Source organism: Molossus molossus, unplaced genomic scaffold (assembly GCF_014108415.1).
Source record: "Molossus molossus isolate mMolMol1 unplaced genomic scaffold, mMolMol1.p scaffold_m16_p_10, whole genome shotgun sequence".
Classification (NCBI taxonomy): Eukaryota; Metazoa; Chordata; class Mammalia; order Chiroptera; family Molossidae; genus Molossus; species Molossus molossus.
This window is the reverse complement of record NW_023425345.1, coordinates 36,077,144-36,094,497: the sequence shown is the minus strand read 5'-3', so window position 1 is coordinate 36,094,497 and position 17,354 is coordinate 36,077,144. Positions and strand designations below refer to the sequence as shown.

The 17,354-nt window shown below is 39.1% G+C and overlaps 1 protein-coding gene across 2 annotated transcripts in view; it reads left to right on the top strand.

Moving 5' to 3' along the window:
- The window catches only part of ITPR2 (inositol 1,4,5-trisphosphate receptor type 2), a 470,721-nt gene that overhangs the window by 365,328 nt on the left and 88,039 nt on the right, over nt 1-17,354 (top strand). For both annotated transcript variants that reach the window (XM_036251040.1, XM_036251039.1), the window contains exons 46-48: nt 8,845-8,952; nt 12,447-12,639; nt 15,274-15,399. In XM_036251040.1, coding sequence (XP_036106933.1) covers nt 8,845-8,952; nt 12,447-12,639; nt 15,274-15,399 — 427 coding nt within the window. The remainder of the gene's footprint in view (nt 1-8,844; nt 8,953-12,446; nt 12,640-15,273; nt 15,400-17,354) is intronic.

The following is a 17,354-nucleotide window of genomic DNA, read 5'->3' as shown; positions in this document are numbered from 1 at the left end:
GAGAGGGAGAGAAAAAGAGAGAAACATCGATGAGAGAGAACATCGATTGGCAGCCTCCTGCATGCCCCCCACTGGGGATTAGTCCCACAACCTAGGCAAGTGTCCTGACTGGGAATCGAACTGACAACCTCTTGGTGCATGGGTCGATGCTCAACCACTGAGCTACATCTGCAGAGCAATATACACACATGTATTGGGCAAAACTAAGAAGTCTGGGAAAGAGAAAAAAAATCAGAATTAGCTTTTTTAAAATTTTTTATTTATTTTTTTGTTACAGATATTTCTCCTTTTTTACCCCATTGTCACCCCCCTCCCCACCCCACCCCTGTCCCATCCCCGGCTTAGTTGTCCATGTCTATTGGTCATGCATACATGCATATAAGTTCTGTGGTTTATCTCTTTCCACCCCCTGCACCCCCTCTTCTGAGGGATGTCAGTCTGTGCCCTACTTCCATGTTTCTGGGTCTACTGTATTCCTCAGACTGTTATGTTCATTATATTCCGTATATAAGTGAGATCATGTGGTATTTGTCTTTTTCTGCTTGGCTTATTTCACTTAGGATAATACTTTCCAGGACCCTCCATGTCGTCTTAAAGGATAAGAGATCATTCTTTCTTACTGCTGCATAGTACTCCATTGTGTATATGTACCACAGCTTTTTTATCCATTCGTCTACTGATGGACACTTGGGCTGTTTCCAAGAATTAGCTTTTTAAGAGAGACTGAGATTTGTTACTTTTTGCAACTAACCTATTCCATGGTTCTCAACCCTTCTAATGCTGCGACCCTTTAATACAGCTCCTCATGTTGTATGTGGGCGTATCTGCATATGGGCGCACCTGCCTGGAGACGGATAGAGGAGCCGTGTCTTGGTTCCTAAGACCATCGGAAATATGTGTTTCTGAGGGTCTTAGGCGACCCCTGTGAAAGGGTCGTTCGACCCCCAAAGGGGCCACAACCCACAGGTTGAGAACCGCTGCATTACACTGTTTGGTGGAGAATCAGTACTTTGCTCTGCTTTCCACAGCCCATCTGTGACACTCTTAATGCTTTTCTTTCCCCTCACTCCCCCCCCCTCCGCTAGCTAATGTTCTCACCCCTCTCCTTTGGGAAACACCACCATTTCCGCCTTGAGAAATGAACCCTTCACTATTTAACCTCAGTCACAAGCTGGACATCGGCGGGGCTTTCCCGAAGCCTCGGTTCTGCTGACTGGAGTGGAAAGGGTGTGCTCCTCCCTGGGAGGAGCGCCTGAAGCTGATTTCCTTCTAGTGTGTCTCAGAGCAAACATCCGCCGCCACACTGAATAATTTCTTGCTGAGACCACACAGCTGAACTGTCTCATGTGAAAAGCATTTTCTTCTTCTTAACATGACTTTGACCCGACTCCTCAAAGAAGAGTCATTCTGGCATCACTATTCTGGAGGAATTGTTATTTCTACTTCGGGCTATTTTCTTTATAAAGGACCTCCCAGTGCTGGGAGGAGCTCTGGACAGATGGCACCATTCCCAAGTGTGTTCTCTCTGATCCCCAAATTCCTCTTCTAATAGAAGGGAAAAGAATGGGTAAGAAGATCTTAGTTTATTGTGCCACAGTTTAAAGAAAAATCCCTTTATGGTTTATATTTGTATTGGCTTCTGCTGTAGATTGAATGCTCGTGCCCCACTCCCAACCCCAATACGAATGAATCCCAATGTGCTGGTGTTTGCAGGTGGGGCTTTTGGGAGTTGATTAGGTTGTGATGGGGGAACCCTCTGAATGGGGTTTTTGCCCTTATGAAAGGGGCTTTCTGCCACTGAGCTTATATTGAGAAGACATCCACCCAGGAGGAAGGAGTCCTCCCCAGACACCAAATGTGCTGGTGCCTTGATCGTGAACTTCCCAGCCTCCAGAAATGTGAGAAATACACTTCTGTGATTTATAAGCCACCCAGTTTGCGGTATTTTTTGTTACAGTAACCCAAACAGACTAAGACAACTTCCTAGGGCTTCCATAGCATACTACCACAAACTTGATACCTTAAAACAGCAAACAGTCTCTCACAGTTCTGGGGGCTAGAAGTCCTACATCACAGTGTCAGCAGGGCCACCCTCTCTTTGGACATAATACATGCGCAGATAAATGCACACATATCAGTGAAGAGCGCTCGATGGGTCGTTAGTCATAAAAAAATGAACACATTTCACCCACAAGGAAAGCCAGCTAATAAAGGCTAGGGATTCTTTCATTATGTGTTTAAAAAAAAGGAAAATCATGCATCTTATCATTAACCATACATATTTTTAATACATATTTTAATACATACATAATTTAAATACATATGCAACACTAGGAATAAATATATGTATATGTACATGAGAGGCATACACACTTGTAAGTACACATATAAACTACAGCAGGGTCTTTGATTAACATCATGCAGTTTTTTAGAACCAATACTGGGGAATAAAGATGACAAACTCAGGCTTTTCACTTTTAGTAACATCTATTTCACAGTTATCTTCTCGTCGTTAGGATTTTAATGTTCATTTCCATTTTGGTCCACGCAAGGATGGAGTAAAAAAATCAAGCAATTGCACTTGAATGATATTCAACAATAATTATTCTTTGGCACTTCTCATCTGTGAAATTTTTCGTGTGAGTTCCACTTGTATTAATTGGTGAAACTGACAGGGCAGCTGCGTTTCCAAAGATCACAAAGTTAGCTGGAGCCTGAAGGCAGAATAATGGCCTCGCAGGTTGCGGTTAATAATTGCACGGTGCTCTCATACCACACGCTCTTCCTGATTGAAACAGAGCAGTCTGGAGAAGAGTGTATGAACTAAAGCTTATCTGCACATGTGTTACATCAGGACTAGTTTTTCTATTGGTATTAACGAGCTAATAAGAGTTACTTATTGGTAAAATTATCTTGGCCCTGCTTTTAAGTAGGTACCATGACACCCAATATATAAAGCAATTGCACCCTGGCCAGTTTTGCTCAGCGGTTAGAGCATTGGCCCATGGACCAGAGAGTCCTGGGTTCGGTTCCCACTAAGGGTATGTACCTCGGTTGCAGTGTGTCCCCAGCCCCAGCTGGGGTCGTGTGGGTGGCAAGCACTCGATGTGTCTCTCTCATGTCAATGTTTCTCTCTGTCTCTTCCTTCCTTTCTCCCTCCCGCTGTATCTGAAGATAAATGCAAAAATGTCCTCGGATGAGGATAAAAAAATAAAAAGTAAATGAAACAATTGCTACCACTTTGCCTAATAAAGATTGTTGTGGGTTACAAATATTTGTAGGACCCGGAGATTTCTTACCTAGGACAATGTTCCCTTTTAGCATTCAGTGCCGCTGCCCATGTTCACACTCTGATTATTACTAGTATTGCTTGTTGGTTGGTTTTTCCAGCCAACTGTTGTGAGGGTGTCTGTCAGGTAGAGTTGGATATCATAGAAGGCTGTCCTTGAATATCTTCATTAGCTGTCTTTCAGTTTTTAAGTAGGATTTAAATTAGATTTCTTACTGGGATGGCTCTCCACAGATGTGCTATTCTTGTCTAGAATCTACCACATATTTTCACCACTGGTTTCCAAAGCACTTAATAGTAAATAGTAAGTGATGCTATTGCTTCTTCGGATCCTGGGGTTGTTTTCTTTATTTAGTCATACAAAAAGGTACATGGCAGGAAATAGTAAACAGAACCTGTCACTAAGAAAAAACGGATGTCTTTGGTAGGCATGCTGGTCATTCTACATAATATTTTTAATAGAATTGCATATATAGGGGACTAAATGTGTTTAAAACTGTTTGGCATATTGATCTCTGAGAATTGGTACTGTGCTTTTAGTAAAATGTGAATTTGGACCAAGAGAGCACTATATTGATACCAGTCATTTTGACACATTTCAGAATCATTAAGATATTATTCACTTCTTTTATGTTTTATCTCTATGATAGGAATGTTATCCTTGCTTCTTATAGGGTTCAATGAAACATTTATTGGGTATTCAGTCCCTCCCTCTCCAAATAACTTGAAATCTAGCAGAAGGGATATAAGTACATGAACAACTATGAAACAAGAAAAACATATTCAGATATTTTATTTCTGCAAACACTAGAAGTCTACCATTAACTGATGTCTAATTAGATTTCTCTGGCCTTTCTCTTTTATCAAGGAGGAAAGAGATAGTTCACTGATATGAGTCCTTGCCCACTCAAATGCTTAATGAATGTCATGAATTAACCCATTTCTTCATTAATTCTGTAAATATGTATTGACTGTATTTGATATATCAAGTTCTGTTTTTGGCTCTGAGAATACAGAGGTGTGTAATACCAGGCCCTTTTCCATGATGCCATAGCCCACTGGACAGAAATAATAGTTGCTAAGTTACAGAATGAGAAATTTTACTGTGTAGATATGTACAGGGCACTCTCTGAATACAGAACAATGAAAACAAAACTAGTCTACTTAGGGAAGGTTCTCAGTTTCAAAGGATATACTGTAAAAAATATCTAGGTAGAAAAAATGATGCAATTATTTCTATTTTGTTTTATTATTATATATTTCAAAATTTCAAAACTATGTATAGGTTATTTGTATAATCATGAAAGAAATGTTCTTTTAAATGCTTGAACATGTGAAGGAAATCCTAGGCATTTAAAGTGTCTTTTAGAGTGCTGTTTATCTACAATAAGACAAGAAAAATGTAGACTTATCTCACTAAGACTATAGGAAAGAGAGAAGACATGATATGTTTCTGTGAAGCATAATATACTCAATGAAAATTATGTGTATAGATTTTCACTATTAATTATGCCACATAAAATAGCATTATTGGTTTCTTGAAATAATTATAGTATATTTTGACACTATCAATTGACTTTAAAGAAGCAAAAGCTTTTTAATAAATTTATAAGAAATTATAAGAATTAATGTCTCACTTCAGAAAGCTATCCTTTATTTAAGATTTAAGAGTTCCAATTTTACTTTCAATGTATAAAACAAGTACATATTGAGCACCTACTATGTGCCAGACACTGATCTAAGCCTTGGAAATATAGCAGTGGACAACACACATGCAAATCTATGTTCTCAGATAAGCAAGCTTACTTTCTTATAGGGAGAGATAGTGAAGAGATCGATTTTAAAATATGGTATGTTACATCATAATAAGCTGTGGGGGGAGATAAAGCAGGAAACGGTGTTTGATGTATTAGTGGAGGTGGGTGCTTACTGATAAGATGATATTTGAAAGGGGCCCTGAAGAAGGTGAAGAGGCAAGCCATGCGGGTACCTGGAGGAAGAGAATCCAGGCCAAGGGAACAGCTACTGCAGAATTCTTGAGGTGGAAACATGCCTCTCAGGTTGAAGGAACCGTCGGGGCCCAGTGTGGCTGGGACGTGGGGAGGGTACTCGGAGAGGAGTTCAGAGAGAGAGCGGGCAAGATTCTGTGGTCCGTATTGTCCCTGGTGAAGGAAGACTCGGCTCTAACTCTACATGAGGTGGCAGCCTTCAGAGGGTGATAAGCAGCAGAGGCAAGAGGCATGATCTGATCAGAAGGACACTCTGGTTCCGGTGTTAAGGCTAGACACTGGAGGACTAGGATGGAGGGAGGAAACCAGGTAAAAGGCTACTGCAGGATTCTGGGTGCCTCTGACCAGGATAGTGGTGGAAGCGTGAGAAGCAATTTGATGATAGCATATGGGTACACCTAAAACCTGGTTGCTGCTAATCAATCATTGCTCCCTACACTTTGTCAATAAGCTCCGTTTCAAGTATCGGATTCTCACTAACCCTTCCTCAGTAGCACTTCTTCTAATTCTTCTAGCACCTCAACTCCAAGACATGTATTAAATGACATTAGAAGCCACAGTTTGTTCATTCTACCCTTTCATTGCCCTTCCTGGCTTCATTTCCTTCCTTATGCAGCTTAGATTCCATGGGCCCATTTAAATTCTTTGCGTGGAAGGGACCAGACAGCTGAACCTCTCTGGAAAAGAACAGAGGCAGGCTTGCTGGCCTCATCCACTGGCCTCGCCCCGTGTGCCAGCCCTCGCTGAGCGAACTGTGTCCAAGCAAACCCTTCCTAGGTCATTCCATTCTCACCTCCTCAAGATGTTGCTCTAGCAAATGTTTCATCTTTCTCAAAAATCAAGCAAACATGATATTATAATACTCATCTTTAAAAAAAATCAAACAAATCCCTCCCTCTTCCTTATTCATTTGTCCAGCTACCACCTATTTCTTGGCTCTCAGTACTACTTTTCAAGAGTTACCTGTTCTCATTGTTTTTTAATGCCTCTTCTCCCATTTTTTATTTTTATTTTTATGAATTTTTAGAGAGAGGAAGGGAGAGGGAGAGAGAGATAGAAACATCGATGAGAGAGAACTTCGATTGGCCGCCTCCTGCATGCCCCCCACTGGGAATCAACCTGGGCATGTGCCCTGACCGGGAATTGAACCGGTGACCTCTTGGTGCGTGGGTCGACGCTCAGCCGCTGAGCCACACCGGCCGGGCCATTCTTATTTAAACTTACTTCATAGGCTTTGATGTCCCTCACTCCCTGAAACTGCTCCTGTCCAGGTTACCAGTGACTCCAAGCTGCTAACCGCAGTGACCACTTCTCACTCCTCATTGGATTCGACCTCAGCAGCATCGGCCACAGGGGCTCACTCCTCCATCTTGAAGCTTTTTCTTCCTCTGGTTGCCAGGACACCTGTTTTCACTGGTTTTGTATCTACCTCACTGGCCCAACTTTCTCATTTCTCCTCGAGGATGCCTCTCCATCTTCCTAGCCTGGACTGGCGATCTCTGGGTCTCTTCTCTGCCTGAGCTCACTGGTAGGTGATCTCATGACGGCTCGTGGTTGTAAATATCACATGTGCTGCCGACCCAGCCGTGACCTCTGCCTAGAACTCCTGACAAACCTGACAGCAGCCTGCTGCTCGTCTCCTGGGTGATGCCTGTAGCTTCATGGGTCCCAAACCAAAGTCTCGACTTTCTCCCCCTGAGTATGCTCCTCCTGCATTTTTTTCTTCGTAAGTGGTATTTCTAAACTTTCAGTTGCTCAGGTTAACAATTTGAAATTACCTGTAACTCCTCTCTTTCTCTCAAGGCGCAGATTCAGTCTGCAAACGAATTAGGCCAGTTTTACCTTCAAGAACCAGCACTTCTTAACACATATGCTAATGCTTTTCATTGACCACAGTCATTTTATTTTGAAACGCCCTTAGAGTTTTCTAAGAACCTACAAGTCACTAGTTAAATTATCACAGTTTGTAATAAAAATCTGTATAATTCACATTTAGTCAAAAATAAATTGTAAATATAAAACAGGAAACAGTTTTCTGGAGTGATTTATACATACTCCTAAAAGTCAATTCTAAAATAATAGTTTCAAAAATGATTTGCTCTAGAGCAGTATTAACAGAATGAATATTTAATTTATCAAATTATCACAAAGATAATGTGTATTTGGTTATGTAGGATCTGGGTTATTGTTTAACATTTATCTCCATTCTTTATAATCACAATTTGAATGAACATCCCACGAATAATACAAAAATGTATTTATTAGTCTGTAATGTTGGTAAAATACTGATTCTGGAACTATACAGCCTGAGTTCAATACTGGCTCTGTGATTTTCTACCTGTGCTGTGACAGACAAGTACTTCCAGTGCTCCGTGCTTTGGTTTCCCCGTCTGTAAAATGGGGAAAATAAGAGTGCCTACCCAGCCCTGGCCCAGTGGTTTAGTGGATTGGAGCACTGTCCCATACACCAGAAGGTTGTGGGTTTGATTCCTGGTCAGGGCTCATATGGGAGGCAACTGATTGATGTCTCTCTCTCTCAAGTTGATGTTTCTCTCTCTCTCTCCCTTTCTCTCTCTTTCAAACCAATAAAAAACATAGCCTTAAGTGAAGATTAAAAAGTAAAAAGGAGTGCCTACCTGGGATTTCTTAGTAGGATCAAATGAGATCATGGACAGAGGAATTTAGGATAGCATCTGGTACTGAGTAAGCGACAGGAGCTGTGTTATGAATAAAAGGATTACCCGGAGCTTCTTTGTTAGAAGCCCTTGGGGAACTTGAGGCATAAATAGAATATCTAAAAGGTTAAAGACATTTCAAGGTTTCAGGAATTGTTTAAGATAACCATAAAATTGACAGTGAAGGCAATATGTATTCGTTATCTACAAAGTGAGAGAATTAGCCAACAAATGCCAGATGTTCAAATGAGAAGGATTACTTCCAGTAACAGTGGTTTATAATTTATGGTGAGATTTCTGTTTTTTTTTAATATCCAGTTTCAATTATATGAATAGGCAGATGCATAGGCATTCGGTACAAATTTGATGAGATGCCATAAGAGAAACTCTTCTGAAATACAGGTACCCGTGTATACAGGAAGCTGCCATTTATCGGTACTGTTCACACTGGATGATTGCACTGTGGACCAAGTTGTTTTACATGTGCATGTGGTTTAAATGTATCATAGGAAATATAAATTATATATCATTGGGACTTCATTTTTTGTGGCACACTTTTATGTTCACGGATGATATAAATTTAATCAACAAATATAAATTGAGCACCTACCCTGGACAAGACATAGTTTTCTCATGTTAAGAACATATATTTTCCCAAGTAAAAATATAAGATTGATGTAGTATTAGCTTATCCTTGTGATTTCATTTTTTTTAATGTTTTTCAAGTAGAAATGCTTTCTTGAAATGTAATTAATTGCCATGAACCCCGGAATTGTGACGCTATGTGTACAAGTGGACAAAGTAATTTCAAAGTTTGTCTCCAGGAAAGGGGTAAAAAAAGATCTAAACCCTCACCCTTTTTCCCCTCTAGTTGGCCCGTCACAACAAATTATTACAGCAGATGCTCAAACCAGGATCAGATCCAGATGATGGAGATGAAGCCTTAAAGTACTATGCCAACCACACCGCACAGATCGAGGTAACTATTTATTATTTCTTGAAAGGTACCAACTGTGAAAAGATATATTTACTTTCTGTTTCAGACCATTTTCATCATTGTTTCCTAGAACAATGAAGCAAAATTAATATAAACTGTAAAACTATATGCTAAAAGATGAGATGTGAGGAGTGATCTATAACTATTCAAGGTGCACATTTTTCAAAGTTGTCTTTCTGTTTTGTTTTGTTTTTTTACCAATACTACATTTTCATTTTCTTTTGTAATTAATAATGTCATTTATGTCCCATTAGTTTGGTTTTGGAAGCAGTCATTGCAGAGCAGTGAATTTTTAGAGAAAATGTTATAATAGAAACTATCATTTAAGAAAAGTTTCTTTTTAAAAACTATAGAAGGCTTATTAAAATAGAGATCTCTGTTAGGAAGTATTCAAAAGTGTAAGAAACAGAGAAGGCACTAATAAAGTTTTCATATTGATAGCAGAAACTTGGAATGGTTTAACAGATTTCATTTTCATTGACAAAAACAGACCCTCTCCCTACACCCCCCCCCCCCATAAATGAGACATTATTTAATGGCCGGTGGCAGTTCAGGAGGGTGTGGGTCAACATAGACATAGCATTATGTGTGGTGAGACCCATCTGGCTGTCATTTACTAGCTATGTTATCATTTTGACACTAGTTGGCAGAGCTAATCAGGCAGAAGTGAGTAGAGTAGTTGATGCTTGTCACTGGTAATTTACATTAAAACATTCATTCACTTTGGCAGATAGATTTCAGTTTTCAGCAGAGCACATGACGAGGTATATACTCACTGTGCTTTATTGTTTACGATTGTCAAACCTCTGGAATAATGAGCATTATTACTTTGTGTCACAAAATAGATCCCTTGCTAATATTTATAGACATTAATAGTAGTGAGGCATTTGTGGGAGACTTGACGTCATGGAGCTGGACCAGCAGCAAACATGACTTTACTGCATCAGGTGCTTAGAAACCAGAGGCTGGAAAAGTGAGGAGCTGGAGAAAGTGATACAACCAGATCATCAAACCAAGGTTCTGAGGACGGTCCCAGAAGCCAAAGTACAAAGCTAGGCGATTAGGAGAGGCCAGGAACAGCAGGTGTAGTGGGTAAGCCAGAGGTGGGGATTGGGTTCACACCTGTGTGTGAGAGATGGGGGCTGTTGCTGAACTTGGACTTATATTGGTTTCCCAGCAGTGGGGAAAGATTGATCTGTAAATACATAAATTCAGTAAATATCTGCTGAGCATTTGTTCTCTACCAATTCTCACGTCCATTCAAAGCCCACCTCACGGGACCTGCTCAGAGAGGCCACCCCTCCCTTCTCCACACCCTCGTCTCTGTCATCTCACTGCTCCTGCAGCGGTGGGACCCCGCTGTCAGCTGAACATGTCATGTTGCTTCTTATTCGTCACTGGTCTTGATCAACTTTGTATTTCCAAAGCCGAACACTGTACCTGGAATATAACCACCGTAATGAGTATTGTTGAAAATAATGGTTTGTCTATAGGTTATAGACTCAAAGATCCTGGGAAATACGAAGGACCTTGTGGATTTCATGGTCTGCTCACCCATCCAGGGAGGAATTGCTCTATAATAAATCTGTTCTTGCTTTCACTTCTTCCTGCGATAAAGATCTCACTACTCCAGGAGGGGACGGATCCACTTTGGAACTCTAATAGTTAGAAGAAAGGCTTTCGACGAAGAGTGCGCACTAGCCCACTTTAACGCTCACTCTGTTCAGAGCGTCTGCCTCTGTCAACCTGATAGCTAGGCTCTCACATTTGAAGAACCGTCATGATTACTGGATTACAGGCTCATAGATCGGGGCGTATGTTGTTTTTCACTTTGAATTTCCCAGAGCTCCTCAGCTAAGGACTGAATAAGTATTTGTCGAATAAATTTATTGAAAAAAATTATCTATCTTTAGCTTTTGACAGTTAACACATTCCGCTTTCCTTCAGTAATCGCTCCAGTTTGTCCATGCCCCTCGTAAAACGTGACAACAGCCAGAATCAAACATAACCTATCATAAAGGGGCTGAATAGCTTGGCTAATAATAATGAAGACACTGTTTCTTAAAGGCACTCTGAGACTTTTTGTAAACGTTGACATTGTTGGATCATGGGAACCTTCCCGCCCCCTCCCCACATAGTTGCCTATCCTACCAAATAAGTCCAATCTTCTTTTGTGAAATTGATTTTTTTAAACCTATGTTCAGGAATTTTTACTTACCAGTACTAAATTTCATCTTGTTTATTTTGTGGTAGTATTCAAGTATGTAATTTGCATTTATCACGGATCATTTAGGATAGCTTCAGTTACAAATAACAGAATGCTAGTCTGTCTGTTGTCTAAACAATAAAAATATTTTATTTCCCCACTTCATGGGAAGTCTGGAGATGCCAGTAGTTCTGTCATTGACTCAGTGATTCAGTAATGTCTTCAAACGTGCAGGCCTCTCTCATCTTTGTGCTGGTCTTTATTACGCTGGTGATGCCTCACCTCCTGGTGGTCAAGTGGCTGCCAAAGTTCAAGCATCATTCCCTCACACTACCTTTTGTCCTGAGCAGCAGCAAAGAGGATACAGGCAAAAAAGTACTTTTGTGTTAGGTATTTGGTTTTTTGTTGTTATTATTTTGTTGGTCTCAAAGGCTCTGCCTTTTCGAGAAACAAAACCTTTCCCGAAAGCTGCCTGCCCACCCCCATACTTCTCCTGTGCCCCACTGTCCAGAACTAGGTCACACGCTCACCAGCCACCATCAGGGGCCAAGGGAAATAGACGACTCTTCTGGCTTAGACCAGACCTGACTCATTGCTGATGGTTGGGCAGAGTATGTAAATATGAACGTTGAGATTTTATCTACCTAGACTCTTGTCATATGGTAAAACCGTATGGAAATATTCAGCTTGTTTTTGTCATCTAACATTAAGTTGCCACAAATACCAAATAAGAAAAGTTCAAATAATGAATAGTTATATATAGGTATAGTCTAGAATGGGTATTATACCTACAGAAATGATGTTTCGCCATGACTAGGAAGTCAAGCACCTTTCTCATGTTGAGGCATGCCATTTGTTTCCCAACAACCCTTTTTAGTAAGAACAGGTGCAGAACAAGAAGCAGCTATACCACGGACAGGGTAGGAGGTGACTAGCCAATCACTTGCTAATGAACACCTTCTTCATTCTTTCCTGTGCTTCATGAAAATAAAAGTAAAGTTAACGTTAATCCAGAAAGAGTAAAAGTTTGGGCTTTTGTTATTTATAACAAAGTGTAGCTTTTATGATCTTTTAGTCAGTTAATTTCTCTTAAAGAGAAAAATGTAAAACAGTACAGTATAGGACTATCTTGGATACCTCAAGCTGGCATTCTTTCTTCGTTAACTAAATTCATAAAATATCTTTAATAATCTTGTGCTAAAAACAACAAAAAAATACACTAAGACTGAGCGGACTAAAGGCTTAAAGCACATGTAAATTATGTTTTCAGATTGTTCGGCACGATAGGACGATGGAGCAGATAGTTTTTCCTGTCCCCAATATATGTGAATACCTTACGCGGGAGTCCAAGTGCCGCGTGTTCAATACGACTGAAAGAGACGAGCAGGGAAGTAAAGTGAACGACTTTTTCCAGCAGACAGAAGACCTCTACAATGAAATGAAGTGGCAGAAGAAAATCCGGAGTAAGTACAATAAACTGAAGCGGTGAGTTTGGGACAGAATGGTAGATACACTGCTACTTTGGGACATGTGACACTATCCATTTAAATTGGTTTTTAATTCCTTGCCATCTGATGTTACTGAAATCACTTACAGGCTTTGGAACGTAAGCTCAGTCTACCGCCAGAGCTGAGACACCTTGGCTTCCTGCAAACAAACCTCTGGCTTATTAGATTATGTTTTAGTGCCTCTGCCATAGTTGTATAAATACTGTGAGATACAAGGTTGCGGGCGTATGTTTCCACTGTTGGACAGCTGCAGGAGTGAAGGCCCTGGGTGGGCGCTGACTGTTGACCCTCTGACTGGATGGAGAGACCAGGCGCCAGCTCGCTCGTCCTCTCTCGTCTTACCATCTATGGTGGAGCGGGTCGTTCCATGTTTTCTGAAAGTCATTCTTTCTTTCCACGTAGCTGTTCATCGCCAAATCAAACTTAAAAATGTTGTGACACTTGTATTCAGCTAGAAACGCTACACTTTTAAAGTTAAAAGTGAGCGTAATACAGTTCCCATGGCTTATTTCTTAGGCCTCCAGTCTATTTGGAAATACTTACTTTTAAAATTTAAAAAACTAGAAAGCTTAAAATAAAATTTAATTTTCCCAGAGAAGTGGAACTTTTAACAAAAATTGATGGGAGGAAATGCATGACTAGGTCTTTTCTGTCTTTTGGGGAAGTTTTCCAGACAAGCAGGCATATGATCCAACATTGCTTCATCATTCTAGTTTTCTAGGAATTTCAATGATTGTGGCTTTGGACTTTGAGTGGAGCCTGAGACACAGCGTCTTTGAGGGTTAGTTTGGTGGCACCCACTGTCCGTCTTTCCTAGCAGAACATGAAAAACAAGTAAATTACTCTCTCGTGGCATTTTACCATGTAGAATCTTAGGGATTCAGAGAAAGTTTGGGGTGTCCAGAATACATATGAATTCTCAACATTTTTATTTGTGACATTTGACAAACATACATTCTTATCCTTAGCAAAAGGTAAATTGAATAATAAACTAGTGTTTGTGGGATCCATGCTTTTTTTATATATAGAAATATTTTGTCATTTATCAAAAAAAAAACCCTTAAAATTACTTCCAATGTACATTTTACTTTTAAAATTTGGAAGTACCTTATTGTGAGGTTATAGGCAGGATCTAATGCGTTTGATGGATTTAGTACCAATGCATGTATCAACATCTTCTAATTTTATCTTAATATTCTGATTTTAAAAATGAGGGACTGCTAATTCAGGAAGGATGGAGATGTAGATGTTTACAATTTATGATAAATGAGTCTACTCAATGCCATGGCTAATCATAACCTATTTCAGTGTTGAAATGCTTCAGAGAAGAGAAGAATACACTGTGTACTAAAGGGTAGTACAGTTTATAAATAAGCAACAGACCCCAGAGATTGGAATTCACAGAAAATAATTTGAAAAGTTTATAATTTTTATTTGAAAATTGATGTACGTTTCCCACTCAATTAATTGCGTGTTAAGTTAGAAAATGGACAAAACCTGAAGAAGTCATATGGTCAAATTTATATATATTACATGTCTGTTCAATTACTTAGGAGTGGTAGAAAGAACTTTTTGGTTAATGTAAATTATGGTCAATAGATGCATTTGCTATTTTCATTCTGATGACGAGCACAGAGTTCCTTTTCTGAAAATACTAAGCAAAGCCTTTGTCACTTGTGGGTAGTTCTTATTATATCTTTCCCTTTCTTTTCCTGTTGCAAAACTAACAAGTTCTTCCCAAGCATGAATGTTTAAAACTTAAATAATATAAATCACTAGTTCCAGGAAGTGCTACTATGTCATGCTATTAAGATTCAGAGTTTCAGGTAAATGTCTGTGTCATAGGAATTTTCATCAGAGATATATCTGGTTTGGGGTGTTTTATTTGACTTTAAGGCATTGGAGTGGAACAAACGTATCAATTTTACTCAATTGTATACCGTTCCATTAAAAAGGGCCTCATTGCCCTAACTGGTTTGGCTCAGCAGTTAGAGCTTAGGTCTATGGACCAAAGGGTTACAGGTTCAATTCCCGGTCAAGGGCATGTATCTCAGTTGCAGGTTAGACCCCCAGTCAGAGTTGTGTGGGCGGTAACTGATGGATGTTTCTCTCTCAAACTGATGTTTCTCTCTCCCTCCCTTCCTCCCACTCTATCTGAAAACTCAATGGAAAAATATCCTTGGTTGAGGATTAACAACAACAACAACAACAAAAATAATAATGATAATAATAATAATAATAAAGAGCAGCTGCTAAACTGTCTTTTTCCTAAACTGCTCTTCAGATATATTAGAGAGAATTATTACAGAATCACCTTTCCTGCCCTCCCTTAACAACGGCAAAATCATGTGCCCTTCTACAATGGTTTAGTTGTAAATTGGCTAAAGGATAAAGAAGGAGTCAAATAGAAAACTCCTTTATGGTATTGATTATAAGCTTTCTAAAATAAGGCATATTAAGTGTTTGTTTAAATATGTTTCATACTAGTTTACAAAAATGCATTTAGTAACATGTTATTTGAGTAGGGCTTATGTGTTGAAACCAAAATTTATTTTTCTGATCTGACGCATCGCACGTCTTCCTTGATAGGTAACCCCGCGTTGTTCTGGTTCTCGAGACACATCTCTCTCTGGGGGAGCATTTCCTTCAACTTGGCCGTGTTCATCAATTTAGCTGTTGCTCTGTTCTACCCCTTTGGGGACGATGGAGATGAAGGCAAGTGCTTGTCTTTCTTCAAGTGATACATATTTTAATGTTCTAAAATAATACTCAATGCACTTCTTAACTATTTAGAGCTTCAAAGTAATAATGGTTTCATTCCTGTTAAATAGATTATTCTATATTCATTGGAAGTAGAGAATTATGGTAAGTGGAGTAGGCAGAAAACTATGGTCAATAAAAATGTTATTTTGCAAAAAGCTCATATACAGAAGAGCTACTAGAGATATATTATATATTGATAAAGCACTAAAAATATTTCTACCTATTATTTCTATCATTTTTATACTATATCATCTCAATATATAAATATATGGGAAAATTAAGGGTTTATGCCAAAATATTCATTGTGGTTAATTTAAATAGTGGAATTTATATTTTATTCTCTTCATTTTGCTTCTGTCTTGTCTAGGGTTTCTATAATGAGCATTCATGAAATCTGAAAATTTTTTTTTTTTATCGTATAAGACAGAATATAATCATAGAGAATACCTCAGATCCCTGAGTAAAAGGTTAGCTTTTGTTTCTAGACTAAGACTTCTCTATGTGAATGATTGACTATGAAATTAATGTTATTAAATTAATAATACATGAGGTTTACAAAAGCAAAAATAAAAGATCTCATTTTAAGTGAAATGGGAAGTATAGGAGAAATGTTTTAAAGGGGGTGCTAGAAGTTAAGTTTTAAGTCTGGCAAAGAGAATGGGAAACTTTGTTACTGTCTTGTGATACAGTCAGGTAAATAACTTTGGAATGTGTGTGGAAAGAATGGCTTGGAGCAAAAGATAGAAGATATCAGCAAATAATAACCACAAGGTGCATTCATATCTCATCTGTAAGATTCTTATGAGAATTTAATGAGGTGTTATGAGTAAAGCATTTAGAATAGTGCCTGATAAGCATTCGATAAAACTTAGTTGTTGTTGATGTTGTTACAAAATAAATGCTTGTACTACAAAAGGAAGCCCAATGAAAGGGATGGTATGATGAGCAACAGGTATTTAAATCTATTGTAGTTGAACTGGAAGTGAATCAGGAAGGGAAATAGGATCCCAGGAGTAATTTGCTCTTTTAATGGTCCATTAAGATAACATATCCAAGTCCTAACATTTAGGTATAATGATCATGAATAAAGTTTGACCTTTTGGAAGTCATGCCTGTGCTAAAAGAAGAATATCTGGCAATGGAATGGATGTGTGAGTTAAATGGCAATGAAAAACATAGCAAATATCTGGTCGTCTATTGTGGGGAAGGTATAAGTACAATAGGAAGTAGAAACAGCTTTCTCTTCACTGTGTTTAGTCTCATTTAGTGCTGATAGCCCTCTTGGCACAGAAGAATGTGACTCTTATAAGGAGAGAAGTCGGGCTTGGAACGATAAATTAGTATCATCTGCACACAGAGTGTTAAGAGGAAATTGGAGAAGCATAAAGTCTTAGATATGGAAGCAATTCTGGAAAGTATCTAATATCAAACTCTCATTTGACAGCTAAAGAGATGGAGGCCCAGAGAGGCTAAAAAAATGGCAGATTGCAGAGTGGAAGGTTCACTTTTTGGTTCCAATCCAGAACTGTTCGAGAATTTTTTTGATTGGGTTGGAAGCATAACAGGAAAATAACAGATCTTCGTACATGACATAATTTTTCCTAAATTCCATTTCACGATATTTCTTACCTGACCACCAGAGCCAATGTATGTAGCCTCTGCTGCCACCTATTGAATGTGAAATATAATGGTGATGGGCAGTGCGACCCCTCTAGATGTCTACTCTTTACTCATTCAGAAGAAAGTAGAATGCCTGATACATTTAAAAAAAATGTTTTTATCTTCACCCGAGGACATTTTTGCATTTATCTTCAGATAGAGCGGCGGGAGGGAGAGAGGGAGGAAGAGAGAGAGAGAGAAACATCGATATGAGAGAGACACATCGACTGGCTGTCACCCATACAACC